Genomic DNA, 25,750 nt, shown 5'->3' on the forward strand with positions numbered 1-25,750 from the left:
TGGAGCACTAAGTTAAAATGCCATACAGAGAGTACATACCTTACAATATAACCGCCTGAACTGTAGCAACCCATATTCATAAAGAATGTAACAGAACCAAAATGTACCATATCATTGTCCAACACCTCATAGATTTCTCAGATGCCAGCAAAGTAGTGTATGTTTCACCTGATGGTCAGAGGAAACTGAGCAGCTTCTGCTGAGGGGTTGGTGAGGGGGGTGCTTGTGCTGATTTCGTTGAATGTAGGCTGTATTCATCTGAGTGTAGAAACTAAAAAGAGCATGGAGAAATTGTAGCTGATTAAACAAGTGTTGTGTGAAAAAAACTCTATTTGACAAAAGGGCATTTTGGGCAATGAGGGTCAAAGGGGCAGATGCTCAAGCACCCTTCGCCCCTACGTCTGCACATGCCTGCTCGCACTTGTCCATCTGGGCCTTTTAAAAATATCTTCAAAGCATCATTGTATGTAGGGATGGGTACCTTTCACGTTTGAAACGGTACGGTTCTAATGCGCAGTACCTGGCAATCGGTACCGGTACTCAACGGTGCCAATTTTCCGTACTTTTTTTTGTGTTTATGTGGTAAAAAATATCAATTTGTTCAATCATAAAACATAAAAATTGTTCAACTTAGCATATTTATTCTTCAATATATAACCTTGTAATGCTGTGTTTATGTCAAGCATGGAAAATCACTTACCCTACCACTCTCTCACGGTCCAAAGGTGAACAATACGCTTTGAACTAAATCAGCTTCACATCACCAGTACAATGACCAAATTTACGAGACAATATATTAGCTCTCACTGACAATACATGTACTCATCATCAGTCAGTTGGTTGGTGATCACATTACCAAGATATTTTACTTCACTGCTGATATTAAGGATGTTACCTGAGACTTTAAAGTCAGGAAAAGTCAAATGCCTATCTTCTATGGTTCTTCAAATCATAATCATACTTTTTGGTCATTGTACTTCACACTGTGTTGATCCCCATAAATGGAGCATACATTAAGGAGCTGCTGCAGGCTCAGTCTAAAAATCACACAATCATCAGCGTACATAAGATGGTTCATCACTGTACTGCCAACCATACAGCCAGTTTTACACGTACTTAGCCTTTTTGACAAATTACTCTTGTAGAAATTAAACAAAATAGGAGATAGGATGCTCCCTTGTCTCACTCCATTGGTAACATGAAATGAAAAAGCAGACATGCAGTTGTCCCATCTAACCTGCATGGTCTATTGGGCATACCAACAATACAGGATTCTAACTATATACTTAAGGACACCTGGGGCATCAAATTTTTTGGAATCATTTCCCATGATTCATTCAAGAGGCATCTAAGAAGCACATAAAAACAGATGAGTTTTTCTCTTATAATTACTCAGCACTGTCTTTAACACATATATGCACATATCTGAACCATGCTTCGGTTTAAAACCAAACTGATTATCTGTAGAGATAATTACATCATTGATCCTCTCCAGGAGAATTTGTTCAACTACTTTTGACTACATATTAGAGCAATAGGTCTATAATTATCTGAGGAACTGCTTTATCCTTAACCACAGTAACGAGCTGCACTGCCATCATAGAGCCAGGAAGAAAGCCATGCACCATGAGGGCAGTGGAGAAAGCAGTACACATAATTTTGAGCTACCAAGTTTAAGACTCTTAGCAGAGACAGAGTCCATACCTGTCGTTTTATTAGCTGATAACTTTTTAATTCCTTGAGAAACCTCATGAGTTTTGATCATATCTATACTTTCAACATTTGCTACTTGATATCTGTTATTCGGAACACACTTAAATAATTTACCATAATGCCTTCGCAAGAGCTCAGCAATAGCATTAGCACCAGTGACTCCATTTACTTTATATGAGAAGGAGGGTTTGCAGTTATTGATATGTTTTACCTCTTTCCAGAAAGCTTTATTAGTATTATTTCAAAGTTTCTTGGCCATGGAGTGAGCCCTCAGGCATTGTTCGTTTTTACAAACGAAACGTGTTGCATATCTGTATCTTGCGTTTATACTCTTTTTATATTAAAAATGGGCCCCTGTCTTTTTCTACCAGCCATAGCCCAAGATTTAGTAGCTTCATGAGCCTTATTGTAGAATTCCAACCAGGCCAAACTTTTCCTCCCTTTCTACGCTTGAAGTGAAGCTTAGTAGCTTCGAGTAATACTGAGACAATATCTGTATACATTGCAGAAATATCTGTTTTATGTTTGATGTCTGTACAATTACTGTTCGTACAAGTGAGTGCCTCTGTGAAGAGATGAATGTTGCTTAACAACTGATCAGTGTCCACGCAATAAGAGGCAATATCTCCACAAGAGCGAGAGGACCAGTCCAAGTGACCAGAATTAAGGTTATTTGCATGTTTTACAGTAATAAGTATGTACTATTACTAATACAATTACAATGTTTACAGGAATATGATCTGAGGTGGAAAGATCATACACGACACCCATGTGTGCTAAAGAGGCATGCCCATTAGCTGTAGAGAGGCAATGGTCTAACCAAGATGTGGTGTGCCAGGCCTCACTTATATGTGAGGCCTGGCAAGGAAGCTTGTTTCCATAGTCTTCTTCATTTTGTTGACATTTATATGGAGTGTAAATATCTAGAATAATAAATTCCTTATCATACAGTATCACATGTACAGCAATACACAATCGACATCAAACCTAATGACATTTACCGCTGAGTCGAGTTTCTTATTCCACAGAATTGCCACCCCTCCTGGAATTCTGCCCCTATTTATACCCAGGCTAAGGTCAGTGGTGGATTCTCCAGCACCATGAAAGCTGTCAGTGATGGAATTAAGTCACTTTAGATCCTGCTTGGCAAGGAAAGTGTCCCAGTCCTCCAACAATCAATCAACAATACTGCAGTGAGTTTTATCCACAGCACTTTGACCCAAGCGCAGGCCACGACAGTTGTATGACAGGACGTTTAAAGTTAGTTGATGCCTCCTGCAGCTCCAGTGCCCACAATAGTTTTATTAACTTTCTTTTGTCCCAGCATGCAGATTTGCCAGTGTGTAATCCCTTTGTGGCATCCTCAGTGCGCTTCCACAGCCCCCTTTTCACAACTCCGCTCCACTTTGGTGAACCAGGCGAGGGCGATGTTGAGCCAAGGCCAGGTACTGGTGTAGCGGTCCTTAGTTTTAAGCACAGACCTATAAACTGCAACCATAAACCCTTCAACCCCAAGCAAGCTGAAGTCATTAAAGGGCAACTCTGTTTTTTTTGACACCTGGACCTTATTTAAAGGTGTGTGCATGTTCATATACTCACTCAGACAAACATTGTGCAGCTCGGAGTCCTTCAGAAGTTATTTAGATCCAACCCATTTTAGCCGCACTTAGAGGGGGCCACGGCAAGGGAGCTTCAGTGCGGGACATAATCTCTGCAAAATCGCTCATTTCGGCTATATTTTTTCATCCATCACCAGTCATAAAGTCAGCTCGTCTACCGTCTTGATGAGGGTGATGGGGAACAGGTGTGCAGCTGCAGGAGGGAGCCAGTGCAGGAGAGGGAAATGCCCAAGACTCTGGAGGGAGAGCAGGGAAACACTCCACACAAATGATAATCACCACAGTTGATAGTCAAAAAAATGTGCTTCATGCTGCACACAAAGGGTTTACCCTTTCCCACTTCATCACCGCCTCCCAAATACATCTTTAAGACCGGTCTGAAAGTCAGCAAGTATAGAAGGGTGGATAGCTTGTTCACCCAATTAGGTGTAAGGCACCTGAGTAAGACAGTCCCTCCTTTTGGGCAACCACTAAAAAATGTAAACACCATTTCCATTTTTTTCTCATTTTAATCACCATGGATTTGTTACTTTCACTTTTTCTGGGGACAGAAGAAGCAACAGGTCTGTCTTGTTTGTGAGTAGCAGGGTCACAGCAACAGGTGATTTTGAATTAGGTTATTGTAGTGGTAATTTTAAAAATGGGAATACGAAAAAAATGACTGAGGCACTGGGGGGGGGGGGGGGGGGGGGGGGTGATGCTAAACTTAACTGGAGAATCAGCCGACACAAAGGTCCCCTTTAAATCATGTGTTGAATAATATAAAGCATGCAGCCATCTGTGGGGTGAGGAAAATACTTTTCTTTCAACTAAAAGATTTGTTTTTTCATCTTATATCTGATGTGAATTTCCTCCTCAGGCATCATGCTCTCACTGCCTCATATTTCTGCACACTGCGACACTTTCACTCCCTGCACTGATAATCAAAACACGCTGTCCTACATATGATGGCATAAAATCTCCTGCTGCACAGTCCACTTTATGATAAAACTGACTTTGAATGTAAGTGAACCAAGCAGTTGATTGAAGATGAACATGAAGACAGAGAAAGTGACTCCTGCTAGTTGGACAGCTCTCCCTAACCTGTCTGCTCTAAACTGAGAGTGTGACTGCAGCCCTCAGGACCATGTTGACTTTCCTGACAGAGCTGATTTTATTGTTTGATTGTAATTTACATTTATTATAGAGAGTTTTACATTGGAAAAATGAGACAGGGACACAGACAGAGACACAGACACAGGGACCGACAGAGACAGACAGACACAGACAGACACAGACAGAAAGAAAAAGAGAGAGACTGACAGAGACACAAAGAAGTGGAGAAAGCGAGGGATTGAGGGGTCTTACCAGAGGAGAAAAAGAGCAGAGCTGAGCTGGAGACAGATGTGTGTGTTCATCTCTCTAATTGCTTTGTCTGGTAATGCACTCCTTAATGTATACTCAGGGCCCATTACACACACACACACACACACACACACACACACACACACACACACACACACACACACACACACACACACACACACACACACACACACACACACATACACACACTCTCTCTCTCTCTTTTTCTCTCTCTCTATCATCTACTCTTGTCATTATCATGCAATCCCATGATGCATCAGACAGTCAGAGCCTCAGTAGTTAGCAGGGCGTGTTCTCGTTCACTGAATGAATGTGTGAGTGTGTGTGAAATGTTTGTTGTTGATATACTTTTCTCTGTGCGGGGACTCCATTTATTGACACTTGTGTGTTTGGATGTTAATCTGAGGAGCTGGGTGGAGTTTTATCTGGTCACCCTACGTGACGTGTGTTTTTGTTTTTTCCTCTGTGTTCATGGACTGACTGAGTCTTTGGCCTGTGTGCGTCTGTGTGTGGACAATATGTTGAATGTTGTACCTGCCACCAACACTCTAAGAGGCCACCATTGTCTTGCAGTGGACCATAATAAACACCGGGAGGCTACAGCAAGACCCTCTAACACCAGCAGCAGCTCCCAGGGAGCAGCAGGAGGAAACAACCAGAACCAGCAGCAGCCTCCAACTGGTCAGGTAACACACTTCATCCTCTTCTCTTCATCATTATCTTTACATTTTACACCCATGAGATCAGCTACAACACAGATTTTTAAGGTCTTCTGAGGGGATCTTACCCTCAGCAGCTCTGCTGCAACATGTCATTTTGGTCCATGTTGTTTTGCTGCACTACAAAAAGGGAAGTTTTAACAATTTTGTTGGTACAATGACAATGAAGACATTCTATTCTATTCTATTCTATTTTGTTTATTATATATTTTTGTATAGCGTGATAAATTTTGGTGGTTTTGGCAACCTTTAGTAAAGAGTTCAGTAACTAAGCATTCTTTCAATGCAGAAAATTCTTATTTTAAAAATGAGTAACACTTTGAATTTTATTTTCATCACAGGGTCTTGAAAATAATTGATAATTTTCCTGAAAAAAAGAAGGGGGGGGTGATTTGATAAGAGGAGCCATTTTGAAAAAGGGCCAAATACAACTTCAGCTGCCTGTAGTGGTATGATCATTCTTAAAGGGTGCAGAAAACCATTTTTTTTTCAAAAGAAAATTCACAGGTTTTTGATAAAGCCCCTCAAGTTGATGAGATAGAGGTCTGTGAAATTCATGTATCTGATATGATCGGCAATGAGGACTTGAAGAACTATAGAGACTGAAAATAATCTTTTTTTTTCTTGTTGGGTTTGTTATGAAATGAGCTGTACTTGAATCAAACCTTTTATTCCTAATCCAGTCATACTCAGAAATATACAAAAAGTTATCCAACATCTCTGTGTGTGCCAGTGCCTTTACTACAGAGCTAATGTGTTGTTCGTTATTCACCAGGCACCAGACATGGTGAACTCTAACACACTGGTAACACCACTTCCTGCCTCTGATACTACTAATACTGGATCAGGAACCCCAGCAGCCTCTGGGCCCGGACTTAAAGCCAGAACCGGTTCACCGTCCAGCCCCCAAGCTTGGGCCCAGCCACAGAGTGCACCGAAACCCGTCACAGGTGGAGAAGTTGTTGTCTCAAATGGACCGGTGCAGAGCAAACTGAACCCAAGCAGAGAGCAGGCAGAGAAGAAGAGCCAGACTTTAAACCAGCTGAAAAGGCTGCTTTTGCAGGGGAACAGGAGGATGGAGGCCCTTGCCACAGTCATCCAGCATCTCTTCTCTGAGGTACAGCACTGGTTTTAATGTCCCCCCCAGTCAGACTAACCAGTATGGTTCCAACCCAGTAGCAGCCTCTTAGTCTAGTGCAGGGCTGTCCAATTTTTGGCCCCCAGGCCAAAGTTGGCCTGCCAGCATTTTTATTTTAGCCCGCTGCCCATGTGCCTATGCTTAGATTTTATTGTATATATACACTCACCGGCCACTTTGTTAGATTAGATTAGATTAGATTAGATTAGATAGGAACTTTATCAATCCTTTGGGAGGGTTCCCTCAGGAAATTCAGACACACTTGTCCAAGGCACACTTGTCCAACCGCTCATTAACATAAATTTCTAATCAGCCAATCACATGACAGCAACTCAATGCATTTAGGCATGTAGACATGGTCAAGACGATCTGCTGCAGTTTAAACTGAGCATCAGAATGGGGAAGAAAGGTGATTTAAGTGACTTTGAAAGTGGCATGGTTGTTGGTACCAGACAGGCTGGTCTGAGTATTTCAGAAACTGCTGATCTACTGGGATTTTTACACAGAACCATCTCTAGGGTTTACAGAGAATGGTCCCAAAAAGAGAAAATATTCAATGAGCAGCAGTTCTCTGAGTGAAAATGCCTTGTTGATGCCAGAGGTCAGAGGAGAATGGCCAGACTGGTTCAAGCTGATAGAAAGGTAACAGTAACTCAAATAACCACCAACTGAGGCTACAATTTGCACAGGCTCACCAAAACTGGACAATAGAAGATTGGAAAAACATGGCCTGGTCTGATGGTTCTGAATTTCTGCTCCACATTCGGATGGTATGGTCAGAATTTGGTGTCACCAACATGAAAGCATGGATCCATCCTGCCTTGTATCAACGGTTCAGGCTGCTGCTGCTGGTGTAATACAAGAGAATGGAATAGAATAGAAAATACTTCCAACATGGTGTTCATGTCCAGTGTTAGCTCTGTTAGCTATGTCTGTGAATAGCATGATGCTACTCTACCTTCTGGTATTCCCTCTGTTGCTGAGTTAGCACAGCTAGCTTTTACCTCCCCCTGCTGCAACGACCCCCCCCCCGGCAGAATCAAACACTGCCTGTATTTAAAGCCTCACACCGTGTTTGTGTGTGTGTGTGTGTGTGTGTGTGTGTGTGTGTGTGTGTGTGTGTGTGCGCGCGTGCGCGTGTGTGCATGCGTGTGTGCGTGTGTGTGTGTGTGTGTGTTACTACACACGTTGCACCTGTCAGCAGACGTGAGAAAGAATATTTATTACAGGTGAAGCAGCTGGATGGTTGTGAGGAGGTTACCGAGAAAAATGTCTTCCTCTACTTCATCTACAATCTCTAAAATCTACAATCAACAAACTTTTTTTTTTTAATTTTATTTTATGTCCACTAATCTATCGAAAGAAGCAAAAACTCAATCAAATCAAATCAGGGCTGTCCTTCTTTGATTTTACTCCTTCTGACCCTCAGACATCAACAAAAAGTTCATGCAAATTTTATTGTAAACCAAATTAAACATTAAGTTTTTATTTGGCCTCTAATAACTTGCACACAGGTATGAAAAAGATGACAGCTGAGCCTGGGGTCACTGAAGTTACAGCTGTGTCTGCCCTCCGCCCACAGGTGCAGAGCGATTCTTTCTTGATTTGCTGATGAATCACAATTATTTAGTGTTTCAACCTAATTTGCCCTCCATTTTAAATCAGTGGCTGAAGAGTGCACACCTGTGTAACTCACCCCATGATGACCTATGCTGATGTTATATCTCCGTCCTTTAAATGTCAAATTATTAAACAGATGACTCAGCAATTTACATGACAAATCATATGACTTAAATGTTGACTTTAATGTTGTACTAACAAAAAATCAATTTCTGTGTTTCAACAGATTGTTTAACACCAACATAAGTTCATCAGCTATTGTTGGTTGTGTCAAACACAAAGTGGTAGATAATTAAATAGAAGAAGAAATTCAATGCATTAATCCTGTAGACCACATAGTTCTCTTCTATTTGATTTTTTGACAGTGAAGTTGGTGTAATGAAAGTTAATTCAGACACTGCAGTTAAAGTATTGTAAGATGAGATTTATTTTTGTCTGTTCTGTTTTGCTTGCTAGGACAGTATTGATTTGATCCTGACGTGTTGATGGTTTAGTTCAATTTGCTTTTGTCCAAGCGGTCATTAAAGGCGTCTTGAGGAGGTTTAAATATTTTTCTTACAGTACCTCATATCTGTGACCAGCGTCTGTTGAATGTGCTTTCCTAGTTTTTACTGCGTATACCCAGAGTAAGGTTCTCACCTCTGGCACTGGGCGTACGGGGAACGAACGGCTCGTAACAAGCAGTCCAAACTCCCCCACCCCACCCCCCCACCCAAAAGGGACATGGTCTAAGGCCTTCTCCAAGTCAACAAAACACATGTGGACAGGTTGGGCAAACTCTCATGCACTCTCAAGGGCCCTGCTGAGGGTATAGAGCTGGTCCACAGTTCCACGGCCAGGACACAAACCACATTGCTCCTCCTGAATCTGAGGTTCGACTATCCTACGGACCCTCCTCTCCAGTTCCCCCGAATCGACTTTACCAGGGGGGCTGAGGAATGTGATCCCCCTGTAGTTGGAACACACCCTCCAGTCCCCCTTCTTAAAAAGAGGGACCACTACCTCAGTCTGCCAATCCAGAGGCACTGTCCTGGACGTCCACGCGATGTTGCAAAGTCTCTGTGTCACTGAGCACAGTGTTTACAGTGCACTGCTTCCCCCTCCTGAGATGCCGGATGATGGTCCAGAACCTCTTTGAAGCCGTCTGGAACTCGTTCTCCATGGCTTCACCGAACTCCTCCCATGTCCAGGATTTTGCCTCACCTCAACCGCCGAAGCTGCATACTGCTTGGCCTGTCAATACCTGTCTGCTGCCTCAGGAGTCCCACACGCCAATAAGGCCCGATAGGACTCCTTCTTCAGCTGGACAGCATTTCGATTTCACTTCTCACAGCATGTAGGCCAGTGTGAGTGAAAGTGTCTTCCTATCTTTAGTACAGCCTGTTATCAGCTGAACATCTCGTCTGTCCTCCTGCTCTTCTGGTTAGATGAGCCTGACGGTGGGGTGTAGTGGAGGATGTGATGGAGGGAGGGAGAGATGGGTGAAAAGAGGGAGGGGTGGAGGAATGAGGTAGCTGCAGATTTAACCCTGAAGCTCTCGACTTGTGAGGACTCAAACATCCCAAGACAAGTTTCCATGAAGAACTGAGCTTCTGTTTTCCAAGCCCAGATGTTGTCGGACCTGTTCTCTGTTGTAACGGTGGTATTAGTGGAGCAGATGAGTGAAAAAATCGTTCACATCATGATGCAAGCATGAAATTTAGCACAGATGCTTTCTAAGGGACACTCTTTTGAAATAAAACATTGGACACATGAAAATTCGTGATGTGGCCATTTTTCAAGATGGCAGCCATTTCCATTAAATGCTTATTATTCCAACAGTTCAAATAGTGATGCAAGCATGAAATTTGACACAAATTCTCTCCAAGGGCCACTGTTTTAAAATAAAACGTTAGATACCCAGTAATTCGCGATGGTGGCCATTTTTCAAGATGGCGTCCATTTCTTTTGAGCGCTCAATATTTTAAAAGTTCAAATGGGATGCAAAGATGAAATTTGGTACAAATACTCCCTAAGGGACACTCTTTTGAATAATGATGCGAGACTGTGCAGGGTTCACCTGTGCAGAGCCATCAGACCTATGAAGACCACAGGCATACTGTTCTTTCTAGCCTTCACAGGTTGTGATACTGTATCAGTCATTCGCAACAAAGGAAAAAAGACTGTCTGGCAAACCTGGGACATTTGTCCTGAGGCCTCTACCATCTTTGGCAAATTAAGTCAATGCCCTCCTGTACTGGCTGATGGTGGCCTTGAGATCCTGGAGAAGTTTGTGGTCCTGATGTACGATAGATCAAGTACAGCTGTTCAGCTGTACAGCTCCAACAAGAGCAGCTCTGCTCCAACACACTAAACGTGCTGCATAAGGGGTCAGGGAACAAAGTGTCAAACAAAATCAGAGAGTCCTGCTGACAAGGAGTGGAAAAAGGTTGGCAAACAATGGTGGGACTTCTGGACAGTGAATACACCAGTTGCACAAAGTTGTGTACAACTGGCCAAGTGTGGCTGTATATCAGAGTGCTGTGGAGGGTGCAAATGTTTCAGATTGGGGTTCACCTGCACTGCAATGTGAGCAGCAAGTGTGAATAGAAAAGTAAACAGCCAGCTTCAGTCTTGGGTATGGCTCGGTCTTCGTGTTTTCAAGTAGGCCTTTGGCTCAGCTCTTTATCAGTGTGGCTCTAATTTTAAAAGTGAACCACAGTTTTTCTTTTATTTGTAGTGTTAGTTTTCCACTGACTAATTATCAGTAAAATATATTTAAAGTTGAGTTACCAAAGTCAGCACCTCTATCTTTTATTTGTCAGGTTTTCCTATTTTGCAGGGAAAAAAATTCTAAAAATATACAACCAAACCAAAAAACAAATTTAAAAAAGTGAAAGAAAAAACAAATGAACAAAAATATCCTCCCTTGTGGCTGTTACCTTGTCGTGGTAAGGGAGCTTGTATACTTCGATTAACCCCGTTGAGCTATGCTGTTAGTGTCATGGTTTGGGTTTTTGGTTTCTGTGTTTCTGGGTTTTCTTGTGTTTCTGGGTTTTCTTGTGTTTCTTTGTAATTCTGTCCTTGCCCTGTGTTTCTGTGTCACCTGTGTTAATCTTAGTTATTCTTGTGGAATGTTCTGTGTCTCTTGTTTTCGCCTTAAGTTCATGCTTCTTGTGGTTTTGATTTGGTTCTGGTCAGGTGTATGTCTTTTTGTGGTTGTCTTTGGTGTTTCAGTGTCTTTTATGTATTTAGTCTCTGCCTTGAGTTTCCCTGTGTTTGGTTTGGTTCTCCTTGTGTTTCTCTTGTGGTTGATTGCCCCTCATGTGTTTCATCTGTGTCTTGTTCTGCACCTGTGGTTAATTACCCTGTCTCTATAGTCTCTTCCTCCTAGATCCTGTCTGCTCACAGCAGGTGAAGCTTTTCCAATGTAGCATTGGTGTCTGATGTTTGCTGCGTTAACCATGTCTGTGAATAGAATGATGCTACTCTGCCCTCTGGTTTTCCCTCTATTGCTGGGTTAGCACAGCTAGCTCGTCCATCTTATTGGAGATAGATCTTATGTTCCCAAAAACGATGGATGGAAGGACAGGTCCATGTCGTCACTTCTTAGCTCACACCTAACCAGCACGTCGTCCTCACCTCCTTCTCCTCACCTTGTGGGTAATCATCAGGCCTTACACCAGTTAGCATTGACATGCTACAGGCTGCTAACAGCTGATTCCACATGTAAACAATGCAGCCATGGTTACATGTAGGATCTCCAGACAAACACAGGAGAAAAGTAGTAAAAAATATCGCCGAAGCCACAAAAAGTTTGGTGTCCGTGACCGACAATGAACCATACAAAGTAATGATCCACTCCAAATACAAAGATGACGAAAAAGAGAAATAGCTCCCAATTCAAACTTAACATGTGAATCCCAGTTACCATGAAAATTCTGACAGGCCTAATTTGTTCTTAGTTTAACGTTGCACAAATTCAGCTGCACAGTTGTTTAAAACTGTAAAGGTTTTGAAAACAGGTCTGTCATGTTGTTCCCCGAGACATCATCTGTTAATCTGTTTTCAGATGCACACTGTGAGCTAAGAGTCTGAGTGAGAATGGAGTTAAATCCTGTCCTGCGAGCAAAGCCAGATAAGAGGAAAGATATGAAGAGAGGACCGAGGGGCAGAAATGACTTACATTCCTCCAAGCAAACAGAGCCCAGGCAGTAGGAGGAGACAAGGGAGGAGGGAGGACAAGAAGCTGTGTGGTGAACAGGTTGAGAGTGGGAGGAGGGGCCGAGCCAGCAGAGTGAGGAAGAGAGCAAGGGAGGGAGAGTCCCATCCAGTAGGACGGCGGAAAGAGTAAGAGAGGACTTCATAACGAGAGAGAGGAGCACACTGTCCAAATCGTGTCTGTGTGAGTGTGTGTGTGTGTGTGTGTGTGTATGTGTGTGTGTATGAGTGTGTGTGTGTGTTCCATTCACGCAGACGTCATGGGTTCCACAGCCAGCAAAGCACACGCAACGCCAATGAAGACCTCCACTCAGCACCGCAAGAAGAAACGCAAGGTGTGTGTGTGTGTGTGTGTGTGTGTGTGTGTGTGTGTGTGTGTGTGTGTGTGTGTGTGTGTGTGTGTGTGTGTGTGTGTGTGTGTGTGTTTGAGAGATCAAGAGAGAGATGTGTCTGTTTTCCTGTCTGTCTCCTTTGTTGCTCTCTGAGTGAAAGCCCTGGTCGTCTCTGAGCGCCGCTTAGGGGATTAAAGGTTTTACCATTAGGTCACTTTCCAGGATCTGGGCCCAATGACTTTAAAGATCCCTGGTTGACATTTGGCTCACATTAGCTGCTGGTTTACAGCCTGGTCAGCTTTATTTGGACCTTGAACATTACTGAAGTGATGAAATAAACCATGGTGGGCTTGAACCCATGCTGTTTTGTCCTTTCTTAGATTCTGACGTTAAAACATTTGGTGCTCACCTTCTTTAAGCCTCCTCTTGGGCTTCCTCAGTCTGTGCTCTTTCACTTCACTGACATTCACACAACAGATGGAATTATGGCTGTGCGTGTGTGTGTGTGTGTGTGTGTGTGTGTGTGTGTGTGTGTGTGTGTGTGTGTGTGTGTGTGTGTGTGTGTGTGTGTGTGTGGTAAAAAAAGTAAGTGTTAGGCTTATTTTGTTGACTACCCACCAGTGTTTCATCCACAATCCTCCATTGGCCATGTTCAGAGTGTGTATTGGTGCTTGTGTGTAAATCATCTTTTGTAAATGAGTTTCCCACCGGGTGTTCCAGTGGTAGGAAGTTTTTGATCCAAAGAATATCTTAGCTGCAGCCGATGCCCAGCTTTCACTACAGGAGTCTGAAAATCTTAACAGGTTTTTAAAATGTGCCAACATGCACATTTCTGAACACATAGCATCCCCCACAGGCAGACAGGAACATAGAGAAAAACAGACAGGGGACAACAAGATGGTGATCTGCTGGTGGTTAACTGCTGCATGACAGACATGTGCCTCAAATCAACACATCAGTCCAAATGGTAGAACTTAAAGCTTCCTGATCACTGTTGTCTCCATGGCTGCTTTGGGTTGGCCTCTTACTCAACCTGCTGATCCCTGATAGGCAATCATTTTGTTCCATGTGATGATCCACAGAGAGCACGCCCACCTGTCTTTGATTCTTCCTACACTATGTACCTGACTGAAGACACTCAACGTATTTAATATTTATGTGAAATCAGTGGGACCCTGATAGCCTCTGGAGCAGAGAGAGGTGAAGAAAATCTAGGAAGGTAGGGTGCGTACCATTTGCCTCTGCAGCTTGTCAGAGCTGGCAGTGATGTGAGATCCAAAACGTTTCAGTCACCACCTGAAATGACTGTTAAGCCACTAGCTTCTTTTGGTGTTAGAATTGTCGGCCACTTCTAGGTGATGTCTGTTCGCTGTGTGATAGTTTGTGGATGATAGGGAACATGTCCACACATAGAACTCATTCATTGTTGACCAAAGCCACCTAGATTTTAAGCTAGGTGTAGTCGCTTTGAGTTACAGAGCAGGAATTCTGAGCACAGGGGATGCTCAGGGTCACATATCCAACAAGCATCTTAGAACTTTTGACCGTAGTGATGAAATGGAGTGTACCTGTAATCTTAAGGTCATCAAAGATTAATTCAACCTGCAGGCCTTTGTCTTTATCTCCACCCCTCTCTCTTCCCTGCACTCTCCTCTCTCCTCCCTCTTTTCTCCTCTCTTCTAAGTCCTCCCTCCTTTCTCCTCTGTCCTCCTTCCTCTATCCTTACTCTAAACTAAAAAAACAAATCCCACCAAAGTTATCTGGTAAAACACAAACATGTTTAAAGCTCATGCGTTGGTATCCTGTTTTTTGATGCCATTAGGGGGAACCTTTGGGACAGCTGAGCAAAGATTCTCAAGTAAGATAAAGATGTGAGGCATAAAGAAAGCCAACCAGAAAGCAGGCTGACTGAAGGAGATAGCATGAAATTTAACGGTAGGGTAGGCCATATTTTTTTTTAAGCACTTTTTTTTAAATAACTGTCAAAAGGTCATCTGTACACTGGTAGCAAGTCGGAAGAGGTGTGGCGCTGCGCTCCGCACATGACCGTGAGTCTTCTCTGGGAGAGTTAAGCGCACTTCTTTTCTCAAGTTTTGCTACGCAGAGCAAGAGGAGGAAGGCGGTTTAAAGTCTTTTGGATGCTGAGAGAGCGAAACTCATGTAAACATTGGAGCTGCATTTTCAAGATGGTGAGAGCTGAGGGACTTGAAGGGATTCAAGAGCGACTCCACTGTTGCCAAGGTTTCTGCCGGACAGGTAATCATGTGATCTGACTTTATTGTCTTGTTTTATTCATACATCAGGTAGCCGGCAATACAAACGGCTAATGCTAGCAGCTTTCTAATTGCCTGTAACTTTGTTTACATAGACCTTTTGCACCATCTGTTAGCAGACAGCTCATCAGTTGTTGTTCATCAACAAGAATGGGATTTTTTACAAAGCCTTTATGTTGTCTCCTGCTTGTTTTCATAGCTATGAGAAAGATACAACAACATCCACACCGCTGAAACACGGAATAGCAAGGCGGCTACCCCCAGCTGTTTCAAACGTTTGTTTGGAGTCTCCTCCTGATCGGTGAGTTTTAGCCCCGGAGCTCTGTGAACAAGAACATTCCCTTACCACTTCACCATTGTTTGCAGTGAGGTACAGTAATGTAATGCCGTATAAACGGAGTCATATACACAGTAACAGATTGTTGGTAATCTGTGGGCAAAGGTTACAAAAGGGAGATAAAGCAGATTCACACAGAGATCTTTTACTTCCTCTGTAGAACCTAACCTACAGAGTAGAACCTAGAAATCAGTTCCTCTGGTTTCAACCACTCATGCTTCCTGTCCTCATGATATTAGTCATGTTTAAACCTGCTATTTGAGATCAACGTTTGAGGAGATATCAGCAAATATTGTAGATATCATCAAATCACTATGAGGAACAAATGAGAAGTACAAGTAAAGGGCATCAACAACATATTCACTAAGAAAATATGAGATAGTAATGAGGATATAATACTACCACTACTACTACTACTACTACTACTACTACTACTACTAATAGTAATAATAATAATAATAATAATAATAATAATAATAATAATAATAATAATAATAAAAATGATAAAACTACAATTTGGGTTCAATACACATTACTGTAGGTATTAACCACACCTTAGTGTGTGATAGCAGCATAGAGTATTGTAGATAAACTGTTGTTTGTGAAGTGGCCATGAAAGGAATTGAAAAAGTTTGTCTTATACTTCTTGTCTATTTTACAGGGATGATGATGATGATGATGATGAGCCAGAATAGTGGACTTGGACAGCAGCAGTGCTCCAGAGCAGCTGTTCAACAGCTGGATGAAAGGTTTTTAAAGTTTATTGACATACTGTGTTCAAATATTTCTCATGTTAAAAATATAAACACTCTTTATTCTTGCTCCTCATTTGTGTCATGTCATGCATCTTTTGTTTGTTTTTCTTTGCAGTATGTCTTTACTGGGGCTGGATGAAGAGGACATCAATGCAGATAACTTCAATGATATCCATAATTCAGTGTGAGTTTATGTGTGAACTGCAAAGATCATAACTTTTTATAACTTTCTGTTTTTGTCTGTAAAAATAACCTTTCTAGTCAGTTGTACTCACTAACACTTTTAAAGACACAACTCAGCAGAGGGCTCGTTGAGTCAGCACATGACACTACTGTATGAGTTATGGTTACATTGACAGAAAATATATAGCATCAATAGTCCTTTAATGGCTTGCATTTATCTGGTGGAGCAATTTTTGACACTCCAAACTAGTGATGATTTTTTCATACTTTTTTAAAGGGAAAATGTAAATGACAAAAGAAAAATGCTGTGAAATAAAGACTAATTATAAATTGAGTAAATGCCAATAAGTATCTGAGGCAGAGTAATGCAAAATAATGCTTTGCTCTGAAAGTAAGTACAGTTAGCACTCCTGGAGTCAATTTGATGTCTTTAAAATGTGGCATTTAGTTAAAAATGTTCTTGTGGTTCTTATTACAGGACAACCTATGCCTAAGAACTAGAGGATACTGGAAACTTACAGCTGCTCTCCAATCATGTCAGCCAACCTCGGATTGTTAATCAATGAACAAGACACAACTGACAGACCTGTCTACCTTCCTTCAAAAGAATACAATTTATTGTGGAACTTCATTAATGTTTTGTTTTGTTGTGTTTAAGTTTTTTTTTCTAATAAAAACATGTCATACAATAATTTCATGATGTAATCCTTTATGTTCAATGTTAATACTACTTCAGACTGATTAGATCCTTTTGAAATAAAAAGAAAGAGCATTGTTAGTTTTAAATATTTATTGAAAGTATATCAATAACACAGTCAGCTAAAAACAACAAAACAAAAAATACACACAAATGAAAAATCTTTATTGTTGTATGGTACATGCACTATCAGCATTTATAGAGGAATCACCAACATCATCTTTACAGTATTTTTATTTTGCTTGGTCAAAAATAAAAACACTAGGATACACTGGTTTGTTAGCTATACAGCATTACTTACTATGAATATTATCAATGGAGGTCAATTTGTTGAAGCTATAAAAGACGAAATATATCAGCAGTAATTTGAGGCTAAACCCGTTCATCAGAAAACCTTCAGGCTTGCAGATTCTGGACTGGCTGGAGGTCTTGCTCTGCTCCGCCCACAGTGCACAGTGGTATGTCTCGGCCTCTGTCCCTGCCTTCACCCATGGTCACTGCTCTCCCCCCTCGCACATCTACCTCTGCCATCCCCTCGACCGCGGCCTTGTCTTCTCTGACCCAATGAGGTGTTCGGCGCTGGATTATAGTCAACCCCAGAACCAACTGCACTCTCATCAAAAGAGCTCTAACAAGAAAAAAAAAAATTAAAAAGTTATAAAAAAATCCGACTCTTAACAACAGTGTACCAAAATACATATCTATGCTCCGTAGTCATTTAGTAGCTTCACATAATGAGATACAATTATAAACGTACACAAACACTCAAATCAATGGTTACTTTTTACTTCTGACTGTTGTTTCCAGCTCTCTGGCTAGCAGGAGTTGTTAGCCAGGCAATAATGAATCTGTCATTTCTTATCTACTGATCAGATAAACACAAACATACGTGCTAGCACAACTGCTCTGTGTACTAAAAGTCCTTATTTTCATCTACTCTTAATGAAGTAAAGTGAATTTACTTACATGACAAAAAAAAATACCGCAAACTATGTAGCAAGTTAGCTCTCCACCGCTACCTGTACTCATCCTCCAGCTGTCGTCTGCCTCTGCGCGTTCATGTGGTCCAGGAGACTTGGTTTTGGGGGAAGCCTGGAGGGAGGGGGTGGGATTGCTTCAGTTGTATCTTTTGAAAATTGACCCAAGTGCTGCAGCTTGCTCAATCTGACCTACCCTACCTTCAATGGCAGCATCCTTTAATATGTGAGATAAAAGATAAAAGATAAACAGCCTCAGCTCATGCCAACATCTATAGCTTATGTTAACGCAACTCCTGCAACTTCATCCACAGCCCTTCTTTTTTTCTAAGTAATAAGTTCCTTATGGTAGGGTTTTGAGAAGAACCAGGATCTCCAGGTCCGAGAGCATGGACTCTGATTTGTTGGTGATCTGTCGGTGTGTCCTGTATTGGGCGTACCGCTGAACAAGAACAGATCATGTTTTTGATCATGTGACGGTCATCTCACACTACCCCTGCTGCTCTGTATCAATGAGAGTCCCACTGAGAGTTAACATTTCCTGTTTTCTAACTGCCTTGAGCATGTGTATACATGGATTTTGTTGTTGCTTGGCTCTGTTTTGTTTTGCTTTTCTTTCTCTCTTAAAAAAAACCCTGTTACCAGTGCTGTAAAAATGTTCTTTTTTTTTTTTTTTACAAAATAAAATACTTGAATTAAAACAATTGTAATAATAGCATTTAGTAACACCAGCTCCTTGAGTTTCCAGTTGTTCCAGGCTGAGGGATCAGAATACCAAAAGCCCTTGCCTGATTTTTTGTTCCAGCTTTAAGGACAGGGAGCATAAAACGTCTTTTTGTGTGATTGTGCCATAGCAAGTCCAGAATCAACTCCTCAGTGAAAAGTATTAATGAATCAGAAATTAGAATCAGAAATACTTTATTAATCCCTGATGAGAAATTGTTTTTTTGTTACCCCAAATCTTTCAACAAGTTTAAAATAGAAAATAAAAATAAGGAATTGTAATATTTGAGAAATTACAAAACAATGTATACAAATATAAGAGAAAATGACTATGGGTCGAAATAGCTAGACATCTACACGTAATGAACCTAAGTGCATGGTGCATGGTCTGCTGTATAGATGATATGAAGACATTGTACAGGGGTATGAAGGTACAAGATATCACCATAATCTAAATAAGCAGCAGCAGCAAGAGAGACACTTTCTACATTAATAGAGATTTCACAAGAATTAATCTGTGAAAAAAGACAAACCTTTGTTTCGTTTTTTTTTAAATTGTTTCATTGAGGAAAAAGTTGCTCAGGGTTCATTTTGCCTGTAGGGTGTGTTCTTGCTGTTTTGCCTCTAAAGTGAGTTCTTGCTGTTTTGCCTTAAAAGTGTTTTCTGGTTGTTCTGTCTCTATGTTATGTTCTAGTTGTTTTGTCTCTATACTGAGTACTCGCTGTTTTGCCTCTTAAGTGAGTTCTTGCTGTTTTGCCTCTATAGAGTGCAGTGGCAATTGTTCTAAGAATGCAAGGGGAGGTTAGCTTCCCTTGAAAATGTCCCCCAGAAAATGGTGATATTTACTGCTGTGTGTACATTTCATTGACAAAATATGTAAAGGATTCCTTCATCTTTTGTTCCTCCGCTGGAGCATATTCTGTAGAGAGGAGCTTCTGCTGTTTAAAGCGGCTCAAGTCTTACACCCACAACACAATGGGCCAAGGCTGTTTAAGCAGTCTAGCTCTGCTGGCCATTGAGAGAACACTGGTAAAATCCCTGGAAAAAACACCTGGTTGGTACGATAGGGTCACAGATCATTTACTTGAAAAAGAACAGAGGGTAGAATTAACATTCAAATAAATAAACAAATTTATGATGTAAGCCGGAAAAAAAATGAGCTTCCCCTCCTTGACTGACCAGCAGCCGCCACTGTGGACTCCCATCCATAGACACACTGTATCAAAGACGCATCACACAGCGAGACATAAAAATCACCTCAGACCCAACACACCCAGCCCATCATTTGTGCCCTCTGGGAGGCGCTACAGGTCATTGCAAGCAAAATCAGACAGGTTTAAAAACATTTTTTTCCCCATAGCCATACGGACATGAAATCAGTCACTTGACTAACTGTAACTGTATTCATGTGTGTGTGTGTCTGTAATGTATTGTAATGCAATGTGTCTGTAACGTTGTGTTGTTCCTGTAATGTGATGACACTGTAGAATGTTGAGCATAAAGTGCTGTACCCAAGACAAATTCCACCAACTCTGTTGTGTGGCCATTAATAATGATTCTGATTCTGATAGTGTTCTAGTTCTGTTGCCTCTATAGTGTGCACTAGTTGTTTTGCTTCTTTAGTGAGTTCTTGCTGTTTTGCCTCTTTAGGGTGTTCTAGTTGTTTTGTCTCTATAGTAAGTACTCGTTCTTTTGCCTTTAACGTGTTGTTCTAGTTGTTTTGTTTCTGTGTTGTGCTGATTGATGAAGATTTCTCTCCCAGACCTTAGTGTGACTTCTTCTTGTCTTCTTTTCCTTGCAGCGTGAGGAGGTCTTAAAGCAGAAGAAGGAGCTGTCACTAGAACTGTCTGACCTTCGAGATGAGCTGGGTAAGAGACATGTCCATTAACCTGTTGATGACACCAAATGCTTTCGTCATATGCCTGCTGTATCTGCATGACACACTTCCTCACAAACCTTATTTAGGCTGGGTCAACTGCCATTCAAATCTGTGGTTAATGCTGTTGTCATGCTGACGTCCAGCTGCTCCTCAAAGGCAGCCACCTGTCAGCAGGTCTGTCACCTGCAGAGCACCTGTGTTTCATCTGCACAGAATTTTAGAGCATACTGTGTTTAGGTTTCATGCTGATACAGATGATAACCTCCTGATAGCTGATAAGATTACTGCTTGTATTTAAATTAAGTAGTTTCTGCACACCTGAGGGTAAGATAGGCTCAGACTTAGGGAACAGAGATGCAGATGTGTTAATCTTCTGTTCTTAACAGCTCTACCTGAAGTCTGGAGTCTGTTATTTACCAAGGGGCAACATCCGCTCAGTAAAAATGAAGCCTATGCAGAAGTGCTAAAAGTCGCTGTTTGTCGAGAATCCTCTTGAGGCTGGCATCAGAAAGACCAGAAGTCATGTACACACCCAGCCATAAAACAGACTTTTACGGCATTAAAAAACATATTTACAGCTTGGTCCAAAAAACAGCTTGGGTCTAAAATGCTGATTTCACTATCGGCACACACTGTACGGTGAGTGAATTTGTTTCTTTCTCGGCAGTTTAGAAGTTATTAGGATCATTTGATTTCCAAATCAGAGGCACAGCTCAGGTCACGTTATTGCTGGGCGCCCTGTAGCTGCTTGAAGGACTCACTCGCGTCATTTCAAATGTGGCGTCCACGGATTGGCTCCATTTCACGGTTTCAGGAACAGATGGGTGACGTTGAGGATGCTTTGTCCATGTTTTATACAGTCTATGTTATTAACAGACAACACCAAAGATCAGAAAAAAGAGGCTCATCAGGTGCTGGGATGCTATTGATTGTATTTATAATGCTCTAGCTTTAATAAGATGATATCACAAGAGGACACCTCCCCTCTCAGGTGTTTTGACCATTTAGTCCCTCAACACCTCAGGGAAGCTCACCAGCTCACTCTGTTGTCCTCGTGTCACCTCCCTCCATGCTTGCCCCCAAAACCTATCATAACCTGTTTTAAAACAGAGAACAGATGAATCTGAGAGGAGCTGCCAAGTCAGGACGTACACTCTTCTTCCCCCTACTCATACATTTCACAAAAGGTGGAATGTAACCGAGGGGAAGCAGTAAAAGTTGACATTCACTGAGAATCCATATAAGGGTGGCTGCAGAAAGACCATAAACTACCTACCCACCAAGCCAAAAAAAAGACTCTTACAGCATTAAAAAACATATTTACAGCCTGATTCAAAATAGTTAGGGTCCAAGACATTGATTTATCCATCAGCACACACTGTACAGGGGCGTTGAATTGTTTTCTGACTCAGAAGATATTAGGATCATAAGTTTGTCCAATCAGAGACACAGCTCAGCTCACGTGACTGGCAGGCGCCCTATAGCTATTAGACAGGAAGCTCAAAGCCTGCGTCATATCCAAAATGCCCCTCACCAATGATCAGTTTCATTTCATAAAACTTTGGGCAGCTGTGGCTCAGTCATCGCCTCTCAATTGGAAGGTTGAGGGTCAGGTTCCAGCTCCTGTAGTCACATGCCGAAGTGACACTTAAAGGGATAGTTCAGTTTTTTTGAAGTGGGGTTGTATGAGCTCTATGTGACCACTAAGGACATTAGATACAGTAGAAAGGTGTCTCCTCTCCCTCAGTAAGACACAAAATGTAATCGATGGTGACGAGGAAATAGGCGCTAACAGGGACAGACAGTACCAAATTCAAAGGCTATTTTCTCTGCCTACAAGAAATAAAATCAAAAAGTAATACCACAGTTTAAGAGTACGATACATAAAATATTTTTTAAGTGCATTAAGTCTCCGGAAATATAAACATTTATCTGGACCTAACTAACTCATGTGTCCTAACGCGCAGCGCTAGTGCGCTCCGTCCCCCCTCCTCCTTTCAGCTGTAGGGAATTTAAACAGGCTATGCTTCGAGCGCTGGTTTTAGCCTCGTGTAAGTTTGATCAAGTATTGTATTTCTTTTGTTTGTACTCTAAGGATTGTGAGGCAGCGTAGGAAATTCAAAATGAGTGACTATGACAGCGACGATGAAGTTTCATTCACTTTGGAACCAAAAGGATACCTGTATGAACCGAAGTAGCTACACACAGCTGCTACAGATGGCGACTGAAAGGAATACAGAGGAAACATCCGCGAACACTGGACATCAAGATGCTGAGTGTTGCTGCTGCCACGACTGTTGTTGTTGTTGTTGCTGTTACAGGACACTCCAGAATTCAGAAGAGCAGGGAAATCTGTGTGATGAATTATACAGACGGCTTGAGAGCCAGCAGTGTCCTCAGACAAATCCTGAAGAGTGTCTGTGACCAAGTTCCACTCGTGACAGCAGTAACACTCAGCATCCGTGGGCATCGAGTCACAGCTCAGACATTTACACCACTGAGTATTTCAGACTCTGTCTTGATGTCCAGTGTCTGCAGATGTTTCCTCTGTATTCCTTTCAGTCTCCATCTGTAGCAGCTCTGTGTAGCTACGTTGGTTCATACAGGTATCCTTTAGGTTCCAAAGTGAATGAAACTTCATCGTCGCTGTCATAGTCACTCATTTTGAATTTCCTACACTGCCTCACAATCCTTAGAGTACAAACAAAAGAATTACGATACTTGATCAAACTTACACGAGGCTAAAACCAGCGCTCGAAGCATAGCTTGTTTACATTCCCTACAGCTGAAAGGAGGAGGGGGGACAGAGCGCACTAGCGCTGCGCGTAAGGACACATGAGTTAGTTAGGTCCAGATAAATGTTTATATTTCTGAAGACTTAATGCACTTAAAAATATTTTATGTATCGTACTCTTAAACTGTGGTATTACTTTTTGATTTTAGTTCTTGTAGGCAGAGAAAATAGCCTTTGAATTTGGTACCGTCTGTCCCTGTTAGCGCCTATTTCCTCGTCACCATCGATTACATTTTGTGTCTTACTGAGGGAGAGGAGACAACTTTCTACTGTATCTAATGTCCTTAGTGGTCACATAGAGCTCATACAACCCCACTTCAAAAAAACTGAACTATCCCTTTAATCCCTATTGCTCCCACTGTTGGTCAGTGGTGTGTGAACTGGTGTGCCTGTGAAAGATAGACGGATGGTAGCATCATTCCCTGCCATCAGTGTGTGAATGTGGTGAGGATGGGTAAATGAGTCTAGCAGTTTAAAGCGCTTCGAGGGGTCAGAGACACTTGAAGAGCACTATGTATCAATCCATCAATCAATCAGTCTTTATTTGTATAGCGCCGAATCATAACAAACGTTATCTCAAGACACTTTACAAAAACATTTACAGTTCTAGACCCGTGAATGTTAACAAAATTTTATTAGCAGAAACCCAACATCAGGACAAGATATGGAGTCTTAACTTATCTTAATCCACCATGAGTACAGGACTTAGCGGCATTCAGCAAGTTACAAGTGTTGCTCTTTTTTCCCCCACCTATTGGAAAGCACTTTGGTTCACTGAAAGGCTTGCTGTAAAGGGCTGTATAAATAATGAACATTTACATTTACATCAAGGAATTGATCCTGAGCAGCAGCAGCAGTATGTATGCAGGGAGGCTCACACACAGGCACAGGGACACAGACACACCATCACACACATGTACACAAGTCTCCATCATTTAACTTAGACAAAAATGGAATCATCAAGCAATTGATCCTGAGCAGCAGCTGTCATTATGCACGGCGTGCACACACGCAGGTATACACTCACACAAATACACAAGTCCTCATTCATCATCATAACATCGAGAAAATATGTCAGAAAGTGTTTGTATATTAGGAGCTTTAAATATTGTTCCTACACACCTCAAATCTGTGACCAGTTTCTCTTCTTTACATGCGCTCCTCCACTCTCCTCTCCTCCTCCCCTTGCCTGCCCTCAGTGAGTGTTGCCGGTGAGTGTTGCCGGTGAGAACAGTGCAGTGTGAGCTTACATGAGCTCTATCTGATAAACGTCCTCACTTTTAAAAAGTTACAAGAGTTTTGACACTAGTTTATGACTTGTTTCAAAAAACTACAATAAAATAATATGACCCACTAGAGTGGCTAGTAGGAGTGGCAGTGTTACCCATCACAGCTGAATTTCACCCACATTTGAGGGGGTTGGCGGGTGTTGATGTCAAGCCCTGGGTGCAGATGCAAAAAAATGCAAAAAATTAAACCCATCAAGTGTGCAAGTATGATTGACCTAACATGGGATCGAATTTAATTTTTAACGTGCGTACGTTTTGGACGGAAAAAACAGACTCAGTAAGCAAAGGCCCTTACTCTGCATCAGGAACAGAGGCGTTATGTAGCAGAGACTTTGTCCAAATTTTATACAGTCTATGAATATAACCAACAGTAAAAAGCAAAGCAATCAATTATGTTTTTCTAATGTGTTGTGTTGTGGTGTTTGCAGCGCATTTTTCTTATGTGTTGTGTTGTGGTAACCTTGCAGAGCAGGTGGACCTGCCTGATTCAGTTTCTGAACTCCTGCAGATCCATCTTGTCAGGCTCCAATGACCAACGATTTTACTCGGCTAAATTCTGACAGGCCCAATCAGGGAAAAGAGGCGGGAGCTGTGGGAGCAGTGTAAGTGACGAGAAGACGTGTCATCAGCAGACTTTGGTACTTGTCAGTGTTCCTTTGATTCTTAAGTTGACTTTGCAAAAACAGCAGCAGTTGTCTAACGCCTTTTTCACAACTGTTTCTCGTGTTCCTGTAGTTGTTGGTCTATTGTTTCTCAGCAGCCGCAAACATAAGCTACGTCATACCGTGGCTTGATGCGGATTGGTCTGTGGTGGGTGTGTCAATCAGAACGGTCATCCAATCACCAGCTGCTGATTTTTTTTTAAGGTTCCGCCTCCGAAAACAAATCTGAAGAGCTGCTACCCAGATGGACTAGTGAAATATTACCGTGGCGGATATATGAAACTGTCCGTAGGGCGTGTCAGGTCAGTGTTGTGGTGTTTGCAGCACGTTTTTCTAATGTGTTGTGTTGTGGTCTTTGCAGCGCTTTTTCTAAATCCTGCACACATGCTGTGAAATTGATGAAGACGTTTTCTTAAATTACTTTGTTTTATCTTTTTGCATTGGTTTTCATAAGTTGCAGCACTGTGAGTTCTCA

The 25,750-nt window shown here is 41.8% G+C and overlaps 1 protein-coding gene and 1 long non-coding RNA gene across 4 annotated transcripts in view; both read left to right on the plus strand.

Annotated features, from left to right (window-relative positions):
- LOC141803530 (microtubule-associated tumor suppressor 1 homolog A-like) overlaps positions 1-25,750 on the plus strand; it is a 146,302-nt gene that overhangs the window by 96,578 nt on the left and 23,974 nt on the right. For all 3 annotated transcript variants that reach the window (XM_074687636.1, XM_074687644.1, XM_074687652.1), the window contains 3 exons: positions 5,271-5,383; positions 6,192-6,533; positions 20,453-20,519. In XM_074687636.1, the coding sequence (XP_074543737.1) occupies positions 5,271-5,383; positions 6,192-6,533; positions 20,453-20,519 (522 nt within the window). The remainder of the gene's footprint in view (positions 1-5,270; positions 5,384-6,191; positions 6,534-20,452; positions 20,520-25,750) is intronic.
- Positions 9,717-16,832, plus strand: LOC141803767 (uncharacterized). Its single transcript, XR_012599602.1, has 6 exons — positions 9,717-12,709; positions 14,798-14,962; positions 15,179-15,280; positions 15,978-16,065; positions 16,187-16,255; positions 16,733-16,832. It is a non-coding gene; the product is annotated as an uncharacterized LOC141803767 (long non-coding RNA).

The sequence above is a fragment of the Halichoeres trimaculatus genome, unplaced genomic scaffold, assembly GCF_033239565.1.
Source record: "Halichoeres trimaculatus isolate MK-OKI-2021-1 unplaced genomic scaffold, fHalTri1.1 fHalTri1_scaffold_2, whole genome shotgun sequence".
Taxonomy (NCBI): domain Eukaryota; kingdom Metazoa; phylum Chordata; class Actinopteri; order Labriformes; family Labridae; genus Halichoeres; species Halichoeres trimaculatus.